General features: G+C 46.0%; 1 protein-coding gene across 2 annotated transcripts in view; it reads right to left on the bottom strand.

Annotated features, from left to right (window-relative positions):
• LOC103377483 (dipeptidyl aminopeptidase-like protein 6) overlaps window positions 1–15,563 on the bottom strand; it is a 121,959-nt gene that overhangs the window by 31,518 nt on the left and 74,878 nt on the right. The window contains exon 1 of one of the 2 annotated variants that reach the window (XM_025054399.1): window positions 14,975–15,317. The exons of the other annotated variant lie outside the window; for it this stretch is intronic. Coding sequence (XP_024910167.1) covers window positions 14,975–15,034 — 60 coding nt within the window. The 5' untranslated portion in view covers window positions 15,035–15,317. Of the gene's footprint in view, window positions 1–14,974; window positions 15,318–15,563 lie in introns of those variants that run through there. 2 annotated transcript variants of the gene reach the window in all.

The raw sequence follows: 15,563 nt of genomic DNA, 5'->3' as shown, positions 1-15,563 counted from the left end.
TAAACTGTCCTCTGATCTTCTCTGTCCGTCCTGGTCTGTCCCAGTGACGATCTCCTGTCCTCTCAGACCTCCACTCCAACATTAGCCTTCGTCCTTCTGTCAAACGTCAGCCCTGACACTAGTCTCCACCCCCCAACCTCCCACCCTGCCTGCTTTACAGAATAAAAACAAAGTCAAGAGTTTTTTTTCTCTCACTCTGCAGAAACAGATGAGACCGTGTGATTTGTTTGGTTCTGAAGAGTCTCCGTGGAACCATCCGTCCTCTCTCCTGGATGTTTTACGACGGTGGAATGAGTCCACTGTTGTTCCCTGTTCAGTGNGGTGGGGGGGGGTTACACTACAGGCTGCGGTGACACAGGTGGAGGAAAAACGGCTCAGCGAGGAGCAGCATTTAGATGCAGTAATGGGATGTTGAGTCTGTGTAGAGCTCCATAAAAGAAAAGACGGAGATTCCTCCTGGACAATTACCGTGGTTTATGTTCTCCATTTAAAAGGTTCTGCTGCTGCTGCTGCTGCAGATGAGAACGTCTGATGTGGAGCGGCACACAGCAGTGCATGATGGGACTCTGACAGCCGCCCCCTTCTGTCCAGTCCTCAGGTCAAAGGTCAAATCTTTGACTAAAAACTTGATCAACTCTGTTTCCTCTCAGAACTTCCTGTAGTTCCGGAACCGATTAAACCCTTGGACGGGCTTCAATGGGACGGAACTAGATCCAATCTTTACACCGTTATGGCCAGATGCTGATTGGATTAGTGGAAATTGGGCTGAGGTTGGAGTCAATGGAGCAGTGGAGCAGTGGAGCGGTGCAGAACCCGGTGTTCTTCATGCTGATTGGACGAAGCAGGAGAACTTTTTTTATTGGCCGCACTTTAGGAAAACAGGGGTCGGGGTCTGCCTTCCGCTGTGAGCTCTGTTTCCATTCATTCCATTAATTTCCATTCACTGGAGCGAACTGTTCTAGATTGTTCTACTCTCACTTCTCCATCTCCACACTGCTTAATTCTTTCAGTTATTTATTTTATCCTGGAGAGAAGTTTAAATAACTGGGTCTGTTTGTGTGTGTGTGTGTGTGTGTGTGTTTGAACACGTGTGTGTGTGTGTGTGTGTGACTGAGTGAGACTGACAGCAGCAGGACTCCCACTGCAGAGCTATAGTTAATAGATGTGTTCAGCCGTCGTGCAGGGAGTGAATCACATCCTTTAACTACACGTCTGCACAGATAAAACTCCCTGAAGAATCCTGACATCCTGGTTCTCTCCACCAAACACCAAACCCACGATGCAGTGTCACCCAACATTAATATAGTCACGGTCATGATGAGGAGGGTCCAGGGGTGAGGGGACATGAAGGCCAAGGAGCGTTATGACTCAAGGTTCAACCCAACGTTCCAACAACATCCAAAAAATGGTAGGATTCACAAAATGTCTGGACATCAGTCACGAGAGGAAAATTTGGAAAAGACTTTTAGTAAAAGGAGCTTCATGTGAGCAGAACTGACGATGATGAAGATGAAGATGATGATGAAGACGATGATGATAACCACTATGACAAGAAACAGAACACAGAACACAGGACATTAATGTAAATCTAAAAATACCAGAGTGTGATCAGAGCTGAATTCTAACAAAGTGAAGATTTTCTCAGATGTAAAGAAGTGAAGCTGAGGGATTTATGGAGGGAAGAGCTGGAAACACACACACACACACACACACAAACACACACATGATGGTAGGGTTTCTCTCTTATTACTGACACAGATGATAAACTGAACACAGGACCAGAAAAGAGGAGAGGAGGAGGGAAGGAAGGAGGGAAGGAAGGAGGAGGGGAGGTAGAGTGAACTTCAGCGAGCCCTGACGTTATCACTCACACTCCTGTCATACAAAGATTTAAACTCAGATTCTGTCTGAAAATGATGAGTGACGTGAGGTTTATACACTTTACAGAAACAAATGTGACAGAAACTCAGTTTGTTATTAATAGACAGAGAGTTTGAAGGTGTGGAGATAAGACGCAGAGTCGTCTGCAAAGATGGGACTCGTGACATTTGGAGCTCATCACTGCAGCAGACATTTAAACACACTGTAGGAAAAATATCATCGGTACACGTCACCGATCAGACGGCCATTTTCAATACGACCCACGTTTGGAACCCGTGTCGTTGATGCTGCACCAAATGTTTCCGAGTCAGCAGTTTTTCTCTGACACACCGTGATAGATCACATGACACACGTCATTAACTCAGCGTAACCACAACTCTGGGACTGAGACTGAGAATGACCAGAGAACTCAACTCATGGAGCAGGTCATTACAACTTTGTCAATAGCGCCCCCTGCAGATGAATGAAGGGAGCTACGCTGCAGCTGAACCCAGCCGACCTTGTGTTCAGCTGTGAAGTCAAACATTTCTGCAGACGTCTTTGACATTTCAGTCTTCCGTCATTAGCATAAAAATCTCTGCATCTGTTTTGCTAGCCAGGAAGTCACGCGTGGTCAGACTGAGGGTTTCGGGGAGAAAAAAAAAAAAAAAGATTGCAGAGGAGCCGCGACAAAAAGAGAAGCACAGAGAGAGAAGATTTCACCGCAGATCGGTTCCAGTCCCTTTGGTCCAGACACTGCACTGATTGGTATTCACTGTGGTTCAGGCAGCGGTGCCACTGAAGCCTGTGTCTCTGAAGAACATAAAGAATTCAGATGTGTCTGCCATTGTCCTCATCCATCAACCTTCATCAACGTCCCCTCCGCACACACACGTTCACACTTTCACACACACACACACACACACACACGTGCAGCTGCTAGAGAAACACAATAATAATAGTAAGAATATTGATAATAAAGGCCAGAGAGAAAACAAAATGAAACATTTGCAGATGACACACAATCACCTCCTCCTCCTGCTCCTCGTCCTGCATATCAAATGTCCCATAATCCACTGCTGCAGGGCAAAGACACCAGATTAAATGCTGCTGCTGCTGCTGCTGACGCCAACTGAGGTCACATGACTCTACAACTCTTTACAATAAAACGTTTCTCTACATAGAACATACTTTTCGTTTGCCGTTTTGTTTGTAATAAATTATTTGAGCATATTTAAACATTATTTATTATTAAAAATCATTCCAGTTCTTTTTGAATGTATTTTCAGTGACAACCTCTGGGTCCCTGGTCAGCAGCAGAGATTCTTACAAACTGACTCAGGGAATGTGCCACAGCACCACCTACAGGCCCACAGAGGGGAGCCGCAGGCTCACTGTGGACCAACAAAACTGCGTCCTTCAACCGTAGCTGCTGAAAAGGTCCAGGCGGAGTTCATTCAGAATGATGTTTATGAGTCATTTTTGAATTTTGTGCACAGGCAGAACATCTTCATCCTTCGGTCCACTTTGCCTCTGCAGCCTCTCCTTTAATCTCCATGGTAACACTGTCAATGACAGAGCAGGGGGGAAGAAAAAAAAACAAAACAAAAAAAACAATAAAATAAATAAATAAATACATCCCACTTATCCGGAGTCTGACCACCTGTTGTCTCTGCTGCAGAACAATTGTTCCTGCCATTAGGCAGAAAGTGGCCGAGCGTGCGCCGCATGTGAGAGTGGCTGCTGAATTATTGAACGGGTTCGTAAGCTGTGTGTGTTTATTTAATGCTGGCGTTTCATGCTCAACATCTACAGTGGCTGCACATTAACTCCGCTCCTATTGGACGGCTCTTCATCACACGGACTCACACTCATTAAAGAGGAACATTCCAGAACAGAGGCTGAGTCTGTGCTCTGACGTTCACTCTACAAACTGCGGTTGACTCTCTCGCACGCTGTTCCTTCTCCAGCGTCACACAGGTCAGTCCTGACTTTGACCTCTGCCCCCAGTGGCTGTTCCATGTCCTGCACCACATCTCTGAACCTCTGGGCTGCAGGTCTCAGTTGGTGGACCATCAGTACTATGGTACTAAGCTGTTCCTATAGTACTGTTACACTGGCCGGAGGTCTATAACAGGGGGGTGCAGTTTTATACTTGGCACCAGGACCAGGTGAAAATACTTTAATACCATACATGCTGTACAACATAAACTGTTCTATATCTATATCAGCTTTGAGGTCTTTGGCCTGGAACACCTTAGAAGAGCCCTGATCTAAGGTTGTCATGGTTACACTGAGAAGAAAAAAAAAACCCCCACAATGCCTTGCCTCCCCGCACCGTGCCTGTGTGTTTACAGGCACTGGAACTCTTTGGTTTACTTCGTCAGGAACTTAATCCAGCTCAGATATAACTGCAGGGGATTTGATGCTGTGATAAACGCCAGATTAGGAGGAGCAGCAGCAGCGTTAACACAGCAGCAGCAGCAGCAGCAGCAGCAGCAGTAGCAGCAGTAGCAGCAGCATTAACACTGCAACTGCAGCAGCAGCATTAACACAGCAGCAGCAGCAGCATTAACACTGCAACTGCAGCAGCAGCAGCAGCAGCAGCAGTAGCAGCAGTAGCAGCAGCATTAACACTGCAACTGCAGCAGCAGCATTAACACAGCAGCAGCAGCAGCAGCATTAAACACATGCCTTCAGTGGTTTCCTGGAGAACAGCAGCAGCATTAAACACATGCCTTCATTCACATTGTTCTCTGGTTCTCCAGAGAACAATGTGAATTTGGCAGCGACTGTGTGGAAAGAGGACGATTAAATGGGTTGAACCACAGAGTGAATCACTGCTGAGGCTTGATATTTGATATTTTTAAAAACAATAACTATTATGACCGTATTAAAATCCCGCAGTGAACGGTGTCACCGGGTCTGCAGTCACTGCAGGAACAAATCAAAAACCAAATGAATCCTTTTGGACCAAATCCTGTTTCCAGAACCTTCAGTTACTCAGCGGTAGAACTGAAACCTGCTGACCAGGTCTCTTTGTTTTGTGCTGACAGCCCGTGGAGGATTTCCAGATTTAGCTTCCTCGGTCTCAGATCTCAGATGATGTTTGAAGCTCCATCCCTCATCCCACTTCCAGGACAAGAACCTGACCAACAGGGATGGATCAGAGCGCAGATACCACTGGTTTTTACTGCTGCCGTGAGACACAAAGTTTTGTTGTGCAACTTTACAACTTTTTATTCCTACCACAGACAGAATTCTTCAAAAGCTTCCTTCCAAAAAAAAACAAAAAAAAAAAAACAACCTTCCCTTTGATGCTGCTGGAGAAGACACTGTTTTATTCCTGTTCTTTTAAAAAAGTAGGAAACACAACGTCACTGCAGCCTTAGAAGATCAGAGCTGAAAATCTCTTCTGTTTTTAACTGAGGAGTAAAGTGGGAGTAAATCCCACTTTACTCCTCGGCTGAACACAAAAGAACTCTCCTTTAAAATAGAACTTTATTTACTTCAAGAATGACAAATACTTCCTTTCACACCACGTTTGTAAATATTCTGCTTGTGTGTTATCGTTATCTTGTAGAGAACCCGTGTTGATCACAAAAAAAGTAGTACCAGGTCCAGACCATTGGGTTTTTGGAGCCAGCCCTCTGCTGGTCGAATGTGATATAACACATCAATTCACCGGAAAAATTAAAACTAAATACATTTTAAAAAATCCACCAGTTTAGGATGCAGTCTTAACTGATGACCTTCTAGCTGTAAGGCAAGAACAACAACCACCTTTCTACCACACGGTCCGATCCATCTGCTAATGTATGACGAGAAAATACCAGTTCAGGTTTGAGTGTTTTTCGACACCATGACGTTTGTATTTAAACTTGTCACTTCTGTCGCCAAGCAGAAAATGTACTGGCAAAAGAAAAACTCATCGGAATTGGGTTAAATCCTGCCCAACAACCACAGACGGATCGGGCCAGTGGAGGCGTCACCGATCCTGAACAAATTTTGACACACGCCAAGTACGGTCGCCGCGACAGGAGACGGAGGAGACAGTTGGTTCTGGTGGACACACTCAGTGAGTCGCAGATAATGAGTCCTGACGCAGAGACTGAGGGGACGGAAGCGCACACACACACACACACACACACACACACACACATACGTGCCTTTCCAGCATGTGTCAAGTTCAGCTTTGATTTCCTTTCACGCTTCATAGCAATTAAATGTGAAGAGCATAATTAGTGTAATTAGACCAGGAGACAAGAGGCATAAACAAAAAAAAACAAAAACAAAACCCAGCTCACAACACTCAGGTGTTTTCTCTGTGTTTCTGTGATTTTTACAAAATCGAAAAATCACAAGAAATCACATCCCTCCTCTTCCCACCTCCCTCCCCCTTCCTCTGCCTCCCCCTTTAGTTCCACCCTGCTGCCTCAGCCAGAGAAAGTGCTCTCTCCTCTCTCTAACAGGCAGGAGGCAGTTTGCTCTGCTGTCAAAGCTACAGTGGACGACGGCGTCTCTGCAGAGCGGCGTCCTCACAGTCCTGGACGTAGAGACCAACGCCGTCTCTAAACTACGAGTCAAATTCACATTAGAAATGTTTGGGTTGTTTTGTTTTTTTTGCAATATTCTCTCACCGTCCAATTTAAAAACGATTTCCACAACCACAGGGAAAATATCAAATCTACAGAATACACAGCGCTGTGTGTACCTCGGACTGAATATCTGGAAAAACTTTCACTGCTACAGGGTTTTTTTGTTCTTCCTACACAAACTGTACCAAACTGCCTTCGATGAAACACGACTTCTGCCCCCGGTGTCTGCTGCAGAACCATGCATTTGAACAGAACTCTGACCCACAGCCTGGGTTCTGCCCACTCAGTGGGTCAGTGGTCGCCTTACACAGATCTGAAGTGAATCCAGTCCAAAACCAAAACTACCTTTGGTGACGACCCAGGATGTAAGGCAGTTTCCTACGGTTCAACCAGCAGCTCTGAAAATCAATGATCTGTCTGCAGCACTGAGGTGTGTGTGTGTGTGTGTGTGTGTGTGCTCTCCACCCGTACACAACAACAGTCCACACTTGAGTCCAAACCCTGTAAAAATCAGCGTCAGTTCATCAAACACTCAGCCCGCAGCAGCAGCAGCAGCAGCAGCAGCAGCAGAGTGAAGTGTTGTTCTGTCCCTGAAACAGCAGACAATTACGTCCCTGTGTGTTTATGATCACAAACATGTTTTTCTCTTTCATCTCTCAGAGTCTTCTGGTCACCAGCCAAATGTTGAGGAGCTCAACAAAAATGTGTCAACAAAAACAACCCCCTTTCACAGTAACAATCCTAGCTAAGGACGTAACGACGAATCGTGGATCTGTTAAAAATTCATACAAATGCCTGACAATTCACATCGATTGAAATAAAAAATGAATCTCACAACCAGGTGTGACATAACCTAAAAAAATGAATCTCACAACCAGGTGTGAGGAGAAGACAGCGTTATCTCAAAAAGTCACTGGTCATACCATGGCACTACACACTCCAGTACAGCAGGTGGCAGTATGTGCCTAAAGACATCAGGTCCCTACATAACCTGAGCAGATCAATGGTGTCAGTTGATGAGGTTCACAGACCAGTTCAGTCGGTGATGGGATTTGACTCAGTTCTGAATTAGTGAATTTGGTCACAGTTTGTCTTGACCAGTTTAACCAGAGCAGATCCATGATGATGTTATTAAAGAGAACAGTGTCAATTGATGGCGTTATCTCAAAAAGTCACTGGTCATACCATGGCACTACAGTTCTGAATTAGTGAATTTGGTCACAGTTTGTCTGGAGATCGTCTGGTTTAAAAAAAAAAAAGGTGATAAAACCGTATTGTGAACTAAAAATCGTTCATCACACGGTATCGTCACGGTTACGTCCCTAACACCGACACTGAACAATAGTAAAATAAAACTCCAGTCCAGTTTGATGGAGGAAGAACTCCCTGCTCTGATGTCTGTCGTCATTTTTACTTCACATTGTCAGAACCCTCTGTGGACAAAGAAATGTAAAACTTAATGTGCGCTGAGACGCGTCTGTCACTGACCTCGGACTTTTATGCATTTTTAAAGGCGACAAAGCAATGAGGCTCCGGGAGTGAAATGAGAAATCTCTAACTTAATCTCACCGACAATGTCACGGAGTGAGGTTGACTTCAAATCTGATCTTCTCCTCACAGCCCGCCGGCTGCACAGCACAGACTCTAGACCCGACGGCCGGGTGGTAATCTGGGCTTTATTGATTTATTCCGGCCTGTTGTCACGCCTGAGGTGACCTTTTGTTTGAGAATAATTGCTCTATTAAAGGGTTTATTCAGGCACCTGCTGGTTCCTCAGCCGCTGTTATCCACCAATGAGAATCCGCAGGCTCCTGCAGCAGTAACCCGGCTCTGATGTGTGGACTGGATGCACAGAGTTCCACTCCTGCGCCGCGGGAGCTGATATTAAATCAGGACATAAGGCAGAGTGGCTCCATTTGATCAGGTTAATGTGAGCTTTGGGTTAGAAAACGTTATTACACACTGAGGAGCAGCAGGAGCTGAAGTTTGAGACAAACTATCAGTGGAAAAATCCATCCAGGCAGAAAGCATCAGCCATTAGTGATGTTGTTACCAAGGTTCACGGAATGTTCTGTTGAAATGTGAGCCAGTCCAGAAATATGATTTCCTGCCACAGCGACAACGTTCAGCTTTTTTAAAAAATATCCCTGAAAAATAGAGATTGTTTTTAACTTCCATCAATTTCTACATGAACAGATCAAATATCCCGAGGCTCCAACCAAACATCAGCACAGAAGGAACCGTCTCACTGAGATCTTCTCAAACAGAACCCAGGATGTTCCTGTCCATGTTCCTGTCCTTGTCCATTGACTGGACACTGGTGATTCTCAGACACTCTTTGTGTCCATGATGTTGTTAACAAACTGATCACAGGAAGGAAAAATAGCGCGAGAAAAATCTAAATCTTTGATCTGACAGAGTTGAAGTCTAATCACTGTTCCCATTATCCATCCACCAAAATCAAAAATCAAACAGGAAGTTATCCTGAATCCTGTTTGTCTGCATCTGAAGTCTTACAAATAAAAAACCAAAAATGTTAATGTACAAAAAAAAATAAACTCAGTGATTATGGAGGCGGTCCATTGTTTAGAAACAACGACCCCCTACTGGTGGTGGAGGCAGAGGTGCAGCAGCCCCAGGACTTGACTTCACACTCCATCAGGGATCGGACGGATGTTGAGAACTTCCCATAAAGTAATTAGCAGCAGCACAGCAGGTCAGGTCGCATTCTTCCAAACAGCAGGACGGAATCTGAAATCAAACTCCTGCTGCCGACTGACGTGTGAGCAGAGTCATTTACTGGACACGAGTGCTGCCGCCGGGGTTTTCAGAAGGAAGTAAACTTTTGATTTGATTAATGTACAATTAAGCAAAAAAAAAAAACACACACAAAAACAAGTGACAAAAACGAGTTTCCGCTGTTTCTCAGTTCCTCCGTCCTCACTGATCAGGCAGGACACGGAGCTACAACGTCTGAATAAAACCACGGCCATGCTGACCACGAGTGTGTGTGTGTGTGTGTGTGTGTGTGTGTGTGTGTGTGTGTGTGTGTAGGATGTCACCCAGTTTTAAGCAGAGCCACTAAAGAGCTCTGCGAAGACAAATTACTGCCAACATTTTCACCCGTGTCGCCTCCAACCGACTCTCTCCACCCAGACAGTTTTAGTGCTGGTTCTCCTGCCCCATGGAACCGGCAGGTTCTCCGTCCTGGACAGACGTGACACCACTGTCAGACAGACGACAGCCTCACCCGCGTCTCAACCGCACGGAGACGCAGCTGCAGCAGCGGCGCTGCCTACTTTCATGCTCCTGTCACCATAATGTGACGAGCTGTCATATCCACTTCCCCTCAGGAGGATTATTCCAACCATGACAATAACACTGAGGTCCGCGGACACCCACGGTACCAAAACTAACTGCAGGATTTTCAAAGACAGAACGAGTTCAGGCAGAGGTGTGGGAACAGCCGCCAGCCTCCTATAGGCCGCCGTGTGTGACATCACACCCTGGTCACTCCTCATCAGGTTCTATTGACAATCCGAGAACACAGCCAGTAAACCATCAGCTGACCACCGGGGGTCAGTATTTGTTTAACATCAGACACATGAAACAGATCAACTGTCATTAGCGTTTCATACAGCAGAGGTTAAACAGAACTGGGGATCAAACCAGTGACCTCGCTGCTGTAAGGCAAGAGCTCTAACCACCCCCCAGAGCTTTGCCCAACGAGAAACATTTACTTGTCCAAATGAGTGCCATTGATTCGGAGGTGAAGCTCAGGTGGGGCCCCTGGGTGGGGGCCACTAACGGTTAACCTGGCTTGTCTTAATGTTTCAATTAGAGCCTCTCTGGAACATGGAGAACTCCTGAACTCCTGAACTCCTGATCTCCTGATCTCCTCCTGCTCCGCAGCTCCGACTGCCTAATTACAGCAGATGAATAGGAAGAGGAAAGGAGACGGCGGGAGGAGAGAAGGAGCAGAGAGGAGGAGGAGAAAGGACGACATGAATACAAAGATGTATTCACTCACACATGGTCCAACACAAAAGGACACACACAGATATATGAGCTGATAGAGCCGTGACTGCAGGAGGAATCTTTAATAAGAAATTTCCCTCTGAATACTGAACAGACCTACAACCAGAAAAATCCGGTTCTGGGAGATAAAAGAGCTTATGTCGAAAGAAAAAAAAAAAAAAAGAGATTAGATTCAATGGAATTATTCAGGTCATCGTCACAGTAGGCCTGCTATCCTACGTGTGTGTGTGTGTATCTCATAGAGTGACAACTGCTACGACCTACGTCTACTAATCAGCCAATAGAAATGCAACAGGAAATGATGCGGTGGACGCCGCACTGAACCCAAAGAAATGTACGAAAATGTACTTTTCTCTTTGAAACTTTCTTAGGAAACGGAGTGGACGGTCAAGTGTCGCCGGTTAATGACCAGCCCAGAGAGCAGAGGCGGTCCCTAACCCTGTCGGCGGTAGAATCCACTCCGACCTTTTCCTAAATGAGCTGATCTGGACGCGTGTGTTTCCGCAGACACGGCCTGGACTCCCGTCCACTCACGGAGACAGACAACAGTCCTGACATTTGAATGCAGCGTTGCTGTAAACACTGAATATTCATGGCTGTATTTAAGCTTCCTGCCCCGTCTGTTAGGAGACATTTGAGCCGAGCAACATTTAAATCACAACAGCCATCATGATGAATCACAGCCTGGGCCAATCTCCGCTCTTATCTCCACCGCAGAGACCACTCTCATGATTGGCCTCAGGACCGACCGCGGCACAAACATTAGCCGCGTCCAATCCGTCTTTTCTAAAAAACTAAAAGGGAATTAGACTATTACACCTGGGTACGAAACAGTCGACCGCCTCATCCCTCTGATTCTTTTTTTTTCACAGCTCTTCCAGTCGTGCTGCTCATCTCATCTCTCTCATTAAGGAGCTGATGTGCTGAAAATGAAGGTGGAGCGTGGAGAGAGGAGAAAACGACTCGGCCGTGTGAGGCCGCAGCGGGATTTCTGCTGATTAAAGACAGAAAAATAACTCTGAGCAAACAACTGTCAAAATAACCTGCACACCTGAGGTGAAATCAGAAATGTTTCATATCCAGTCACAGCCTTCGCTCCAGGACGTCCACTCACATTTGTCAGTCTGAGTGGACGAAGACGCAGAGGCTGTTTTTTTTTTTCCTCTGGAAATAAAGTTTAATAAAGGTTTAAACTAGGGCCGTGTTTCAGCAAGAATCCAACGATACGATACGTATCACAATACAGGGGCAACGCTACGATATATTACTGCGATGCGGTCCAGGTCCATGTCAGTCCCAGACTGAACCTGGTCCAGGTCCAGGTCCATGTCAGTCCCAGACTCAGACCGTGGACGGATCAGTACGTAGTGAAGGACGAAGATTAAGATCAGAGGTTTAAAAATAAAGCTGATCAGGAGATCGATTCCATTTAATCCGTTCACTTACACCTAAACGTTTTCAATGAGCGTCTGATGGAGGCAATTATTTCCTCAATTAAAAAACCTAATGAGCTCTACTACTTTTGTCCTTCAGCAGCTGCCGTCAGGGCCGCTGTTCCCTCTATACCTAGTGTGTGTGAAGCTGGGACTGATTTCATCTGACGACTCAGCACTTTCTTCACAGACTGAATCAGAATGGGAGTCCGTGTGTCATGTGACTGCTCCCACAGTAACGGCTCATTATTTCTGACACATTTTTTTACTAAACACTAACTGGAAGTTCGGCTTCAGCTTCACAGGTAGAAAACGGAGAGACTGTGATCGAGACAGAGAGAGAGAGACAGAGAGAGAGAGGCTGGTGATTTTTTTTTTAAAACAAAGTTAGAAGTTAAAATGTTCGTCCAAACAAGTTTCCTCAGCAGAGGAAACATCACCTGGAACAAAAGCCCAGTTTAATAAAAGGAGAACGTACAGGATGAAACCTCCTGCTGGTCAAGTCTCATCAACTTCACAGCATCAACGTCCAGCAGCTTCTCTGACTGTTCTTCAACTGAACCTTTCCTCTTCCTCCAGGCACTGAGTTCTAAATGAGAATCTTCAGGATTTGACACTTTGACAGCTGTTTAGAACGAAGAAACCACTAACTGGACGACAAAAAGTCCTGGACTTGACTTTGTCTCACAGGTCACGACCTTTCCTGGTCCCTAGGACCAACTCTCTGTCAGACAATGAAGCAGTCGTTAAAAAAAGTCGGAGAAAATAAAATGATGGCACTGATGGGGGGACAGCTGCTCCTCCGTCTCCTCCAGGATTACGCTCTGGCTCAGGTGGTTCCATAATCTCACAGTTAATCCCAAACCTCCAGTGAGTGAAACAGAACCACAGCTGCACTGTCGGTTCAACTGCTCTAATTAGTCGGGGATTAGGAGCAATTAAAGATCTGATTAAACGGTACACACCTGTCGATTTATGACTGGGGAATTCTGGGAGTTGTAGCTTTTTTATGTGGTTTTATGAATTAAAAGGCAAATGAGACAAAAGTTATAATGATCAGAAATGAAGGTGAGGTCGAACTTAAAGCTCGACCTCTGACCTCTGACCTCTGCTTCTGGACCACCTGTATGAACAGTGTTGACCAGGAGGTCACAGCAGGTCCTGAACTGATTTTTATGTCGTGTGTGTGTGTGTGTGTGTGTGTATACAGCAGCAGGAGAGTGTGTGTGATGTCAGAGCAGTCATGCGTGTCTCTGTTCCACTGCTGACTTTTACATCCATCTGCGCTCCAGCAATTTCTCACTTCACGGCGGCGGAGACGCAGAGTGTTTTTAGATCAGCTCATCTCTGACTCTGACGGAAGCCATTAAACACATCACCTCCCATAAATATTAAAACCAACCAATCAATCAATCAATCAATCAATCAATCAATCCATAGGTGATTAACTACATTTAAATGTGATGACCTCTGACCCCATTCTCCTTCTTTTTCCCTGTGATTTAGGAATATGATTCCACCCTCCACAGTCACCTGCTGCTGTGTCTACACCTGCACCAATGAGGGTGTGTGTGGGGGGGGGAGGGGGCAGAGGAGGTGGTGAGGAGGAGCAGATGATTGTTGAACGTCAAAGAATCTGAACTGGGGCGATTTAAGAGAGCGACGGGAGGAAACGCCTGAGAGAGCAGCGGGAACACAAGAGTCTGACGGTTTCACAGTCTGGAAGTTTCCTCTTCAGTCCCAGACACAAAACTGAAATAACACATCACTCCATCAAGTTACAACAAATGAGGAAGAAACACGGATCCTCGGAGGAGACGGTTAAATCAGAGGAAGATTATCCTAAACAAGTGTTTTTTTTTCTCAGAGCGCTCATCAGAAAGAAAATACACAAAGATACAAAAGAGATTTGTTGAAAATCAGTGAAATTAAATATTTCCAACAGACAGGAGGTCTTTACAGACACAACCTGCTCCTACGACTGTGACCAGGGACAGAATTAAGACTGTGTATCGGCAAGATACGTATCACGATACAGGGGCAACCGTACGATGTACTACGATGTACTGCGATATACTGCGATATACTGCGATACTATAGGTATGACGATAATTAACTGTAGGAAAACTGTCATCATACTGATATATATTGAGTGGATCGATATTTTCTCACAGTCCGTAGACAAATTCATATCATAACCAATGAGGTGGAGACGTTTGGACGTGATTTTTCAGAGAGCGATGGTGGAGATAAAAGAAAGAAAGAAAATGTAGTTTAAATATCTGTGTTTAAGAGTGAGAGTTAAAAAAAACAGTCAAATTCACTGAGTCTCAAAGAGGAGGTTTGTGTTGTTCTCACTCTGACAGAAGAAAATGTACATCTTTAATTGGACAGAGAGGGAGGGGTGAGGGGGGCGGGGGGTTGGACAAAACTGTCTTTAATTGTCTGTGTTAAATCTCTCTCCTGTTGTCCTCCTGTCGGGTTGACAACTGGAGACACTGTCTCTGTGTCCACCCTCACCGGGACACGTCCCCTGAATGTACAAAGCCAAGTATTGGTGTAAAAAGTGAGTGACAGGAGTGTGAGGCTGCAGCACAACAGAACAGAACAGAACAGAACAGAACAGAACACAGCGGCACTGTTCACTAACACAGCAATTACACACACGCACACGCGCTGCAGACTTCAGGTTAAACGCACCGGTTTTGCTGCAAGATGCCGATGCGCACCGCGCAAAAAAAAAAACAAACAAACACACACACACACACTTGTTGTGTTGCGTGCGTAAAAGTCACAATCACTGCATAACAATGTTGATCAGGAGGCTGTGTCACCACCCTCCCTCCCTCCCCCCCCCCCCCCCGCTCCATCATCAGCCGAATTATAAACATAACCGAACCGAACCGAACCACGGAGACCCGAACCAAACCCGTCGGTGTTTAACTTCAGCCACACAGACACAGGCGGCGACAGAGGACACACGCGATCGAACTCCTGCCCTGGTGCCGGCTGAAGGACAGGAGTGATGAGGAGGTTGGTTCATACCTGCTCCTGCTGATGCTGGGAAGGTTTGGACGGAGCGCTGCCTTCCTTCGCGGTGGTCATGGTTCTCCTCCCCGCAGGAGTAGGAGCAAGAGGAGAGGAAACAGAAGTAAAAAAAAAACAAAAACCAAAACAACCGAGGCTGCAAATATGGATACAGACGCCGTGCGGTGCGGGAGGAGGAGGAGGAGGAGGAGGAGCGGGGAAACGAGGAGGACACGACGGTCTCAGAGCTTCAACCGTCTGCGGCTGCTGAGACCAAGGTGCGAAAGGAAAACCGGGGAGGAGGAGAAAATAGAAAAAAAAATAGGAGGAGGAGGGGACGGAAAAGAGGGGAGAGAGAGAGAGAGAGAGAGAGAGAGGGATGGAGGGAGGAGGGGGCTCGTCTCCTCCTCCTCTTCCTCCTCCTCTTCCTCCTCCTCCGGCTGCGGCTCCACGCGTGAACCTTTCAATATTCAGCAGACGCGCTGGGCTGTGGACAAGTCATCTGTTGCTGAATGTAAATCAGATGAAAACGCATTAAATTTGCTTCTGACATTTTAATGAAGACACACTGACACTTAAAGAAGGAGGGGGGATGAGGGGGAGGAAG

Source organism: Cynoglossus semilaevis, chromosome 3, assembly GCF_000523025.1.
Source record: "Cynoglossus semilaevis isolate Cse_v1.0 chromosome 3, Cse_v1.0, whole genome shotgun sequence".
NCBI lineage: Eukaryota > Metazoa > Chordata > Actinopteri > Pleuronectiformes > Cynoglossidae > Cynoglossus > Cynoglossus semilaevis.
Note: the sequence above shows the minus strand (reverse complement) of the source record. Positions and strands in the feature narration are given on the sequence as shown.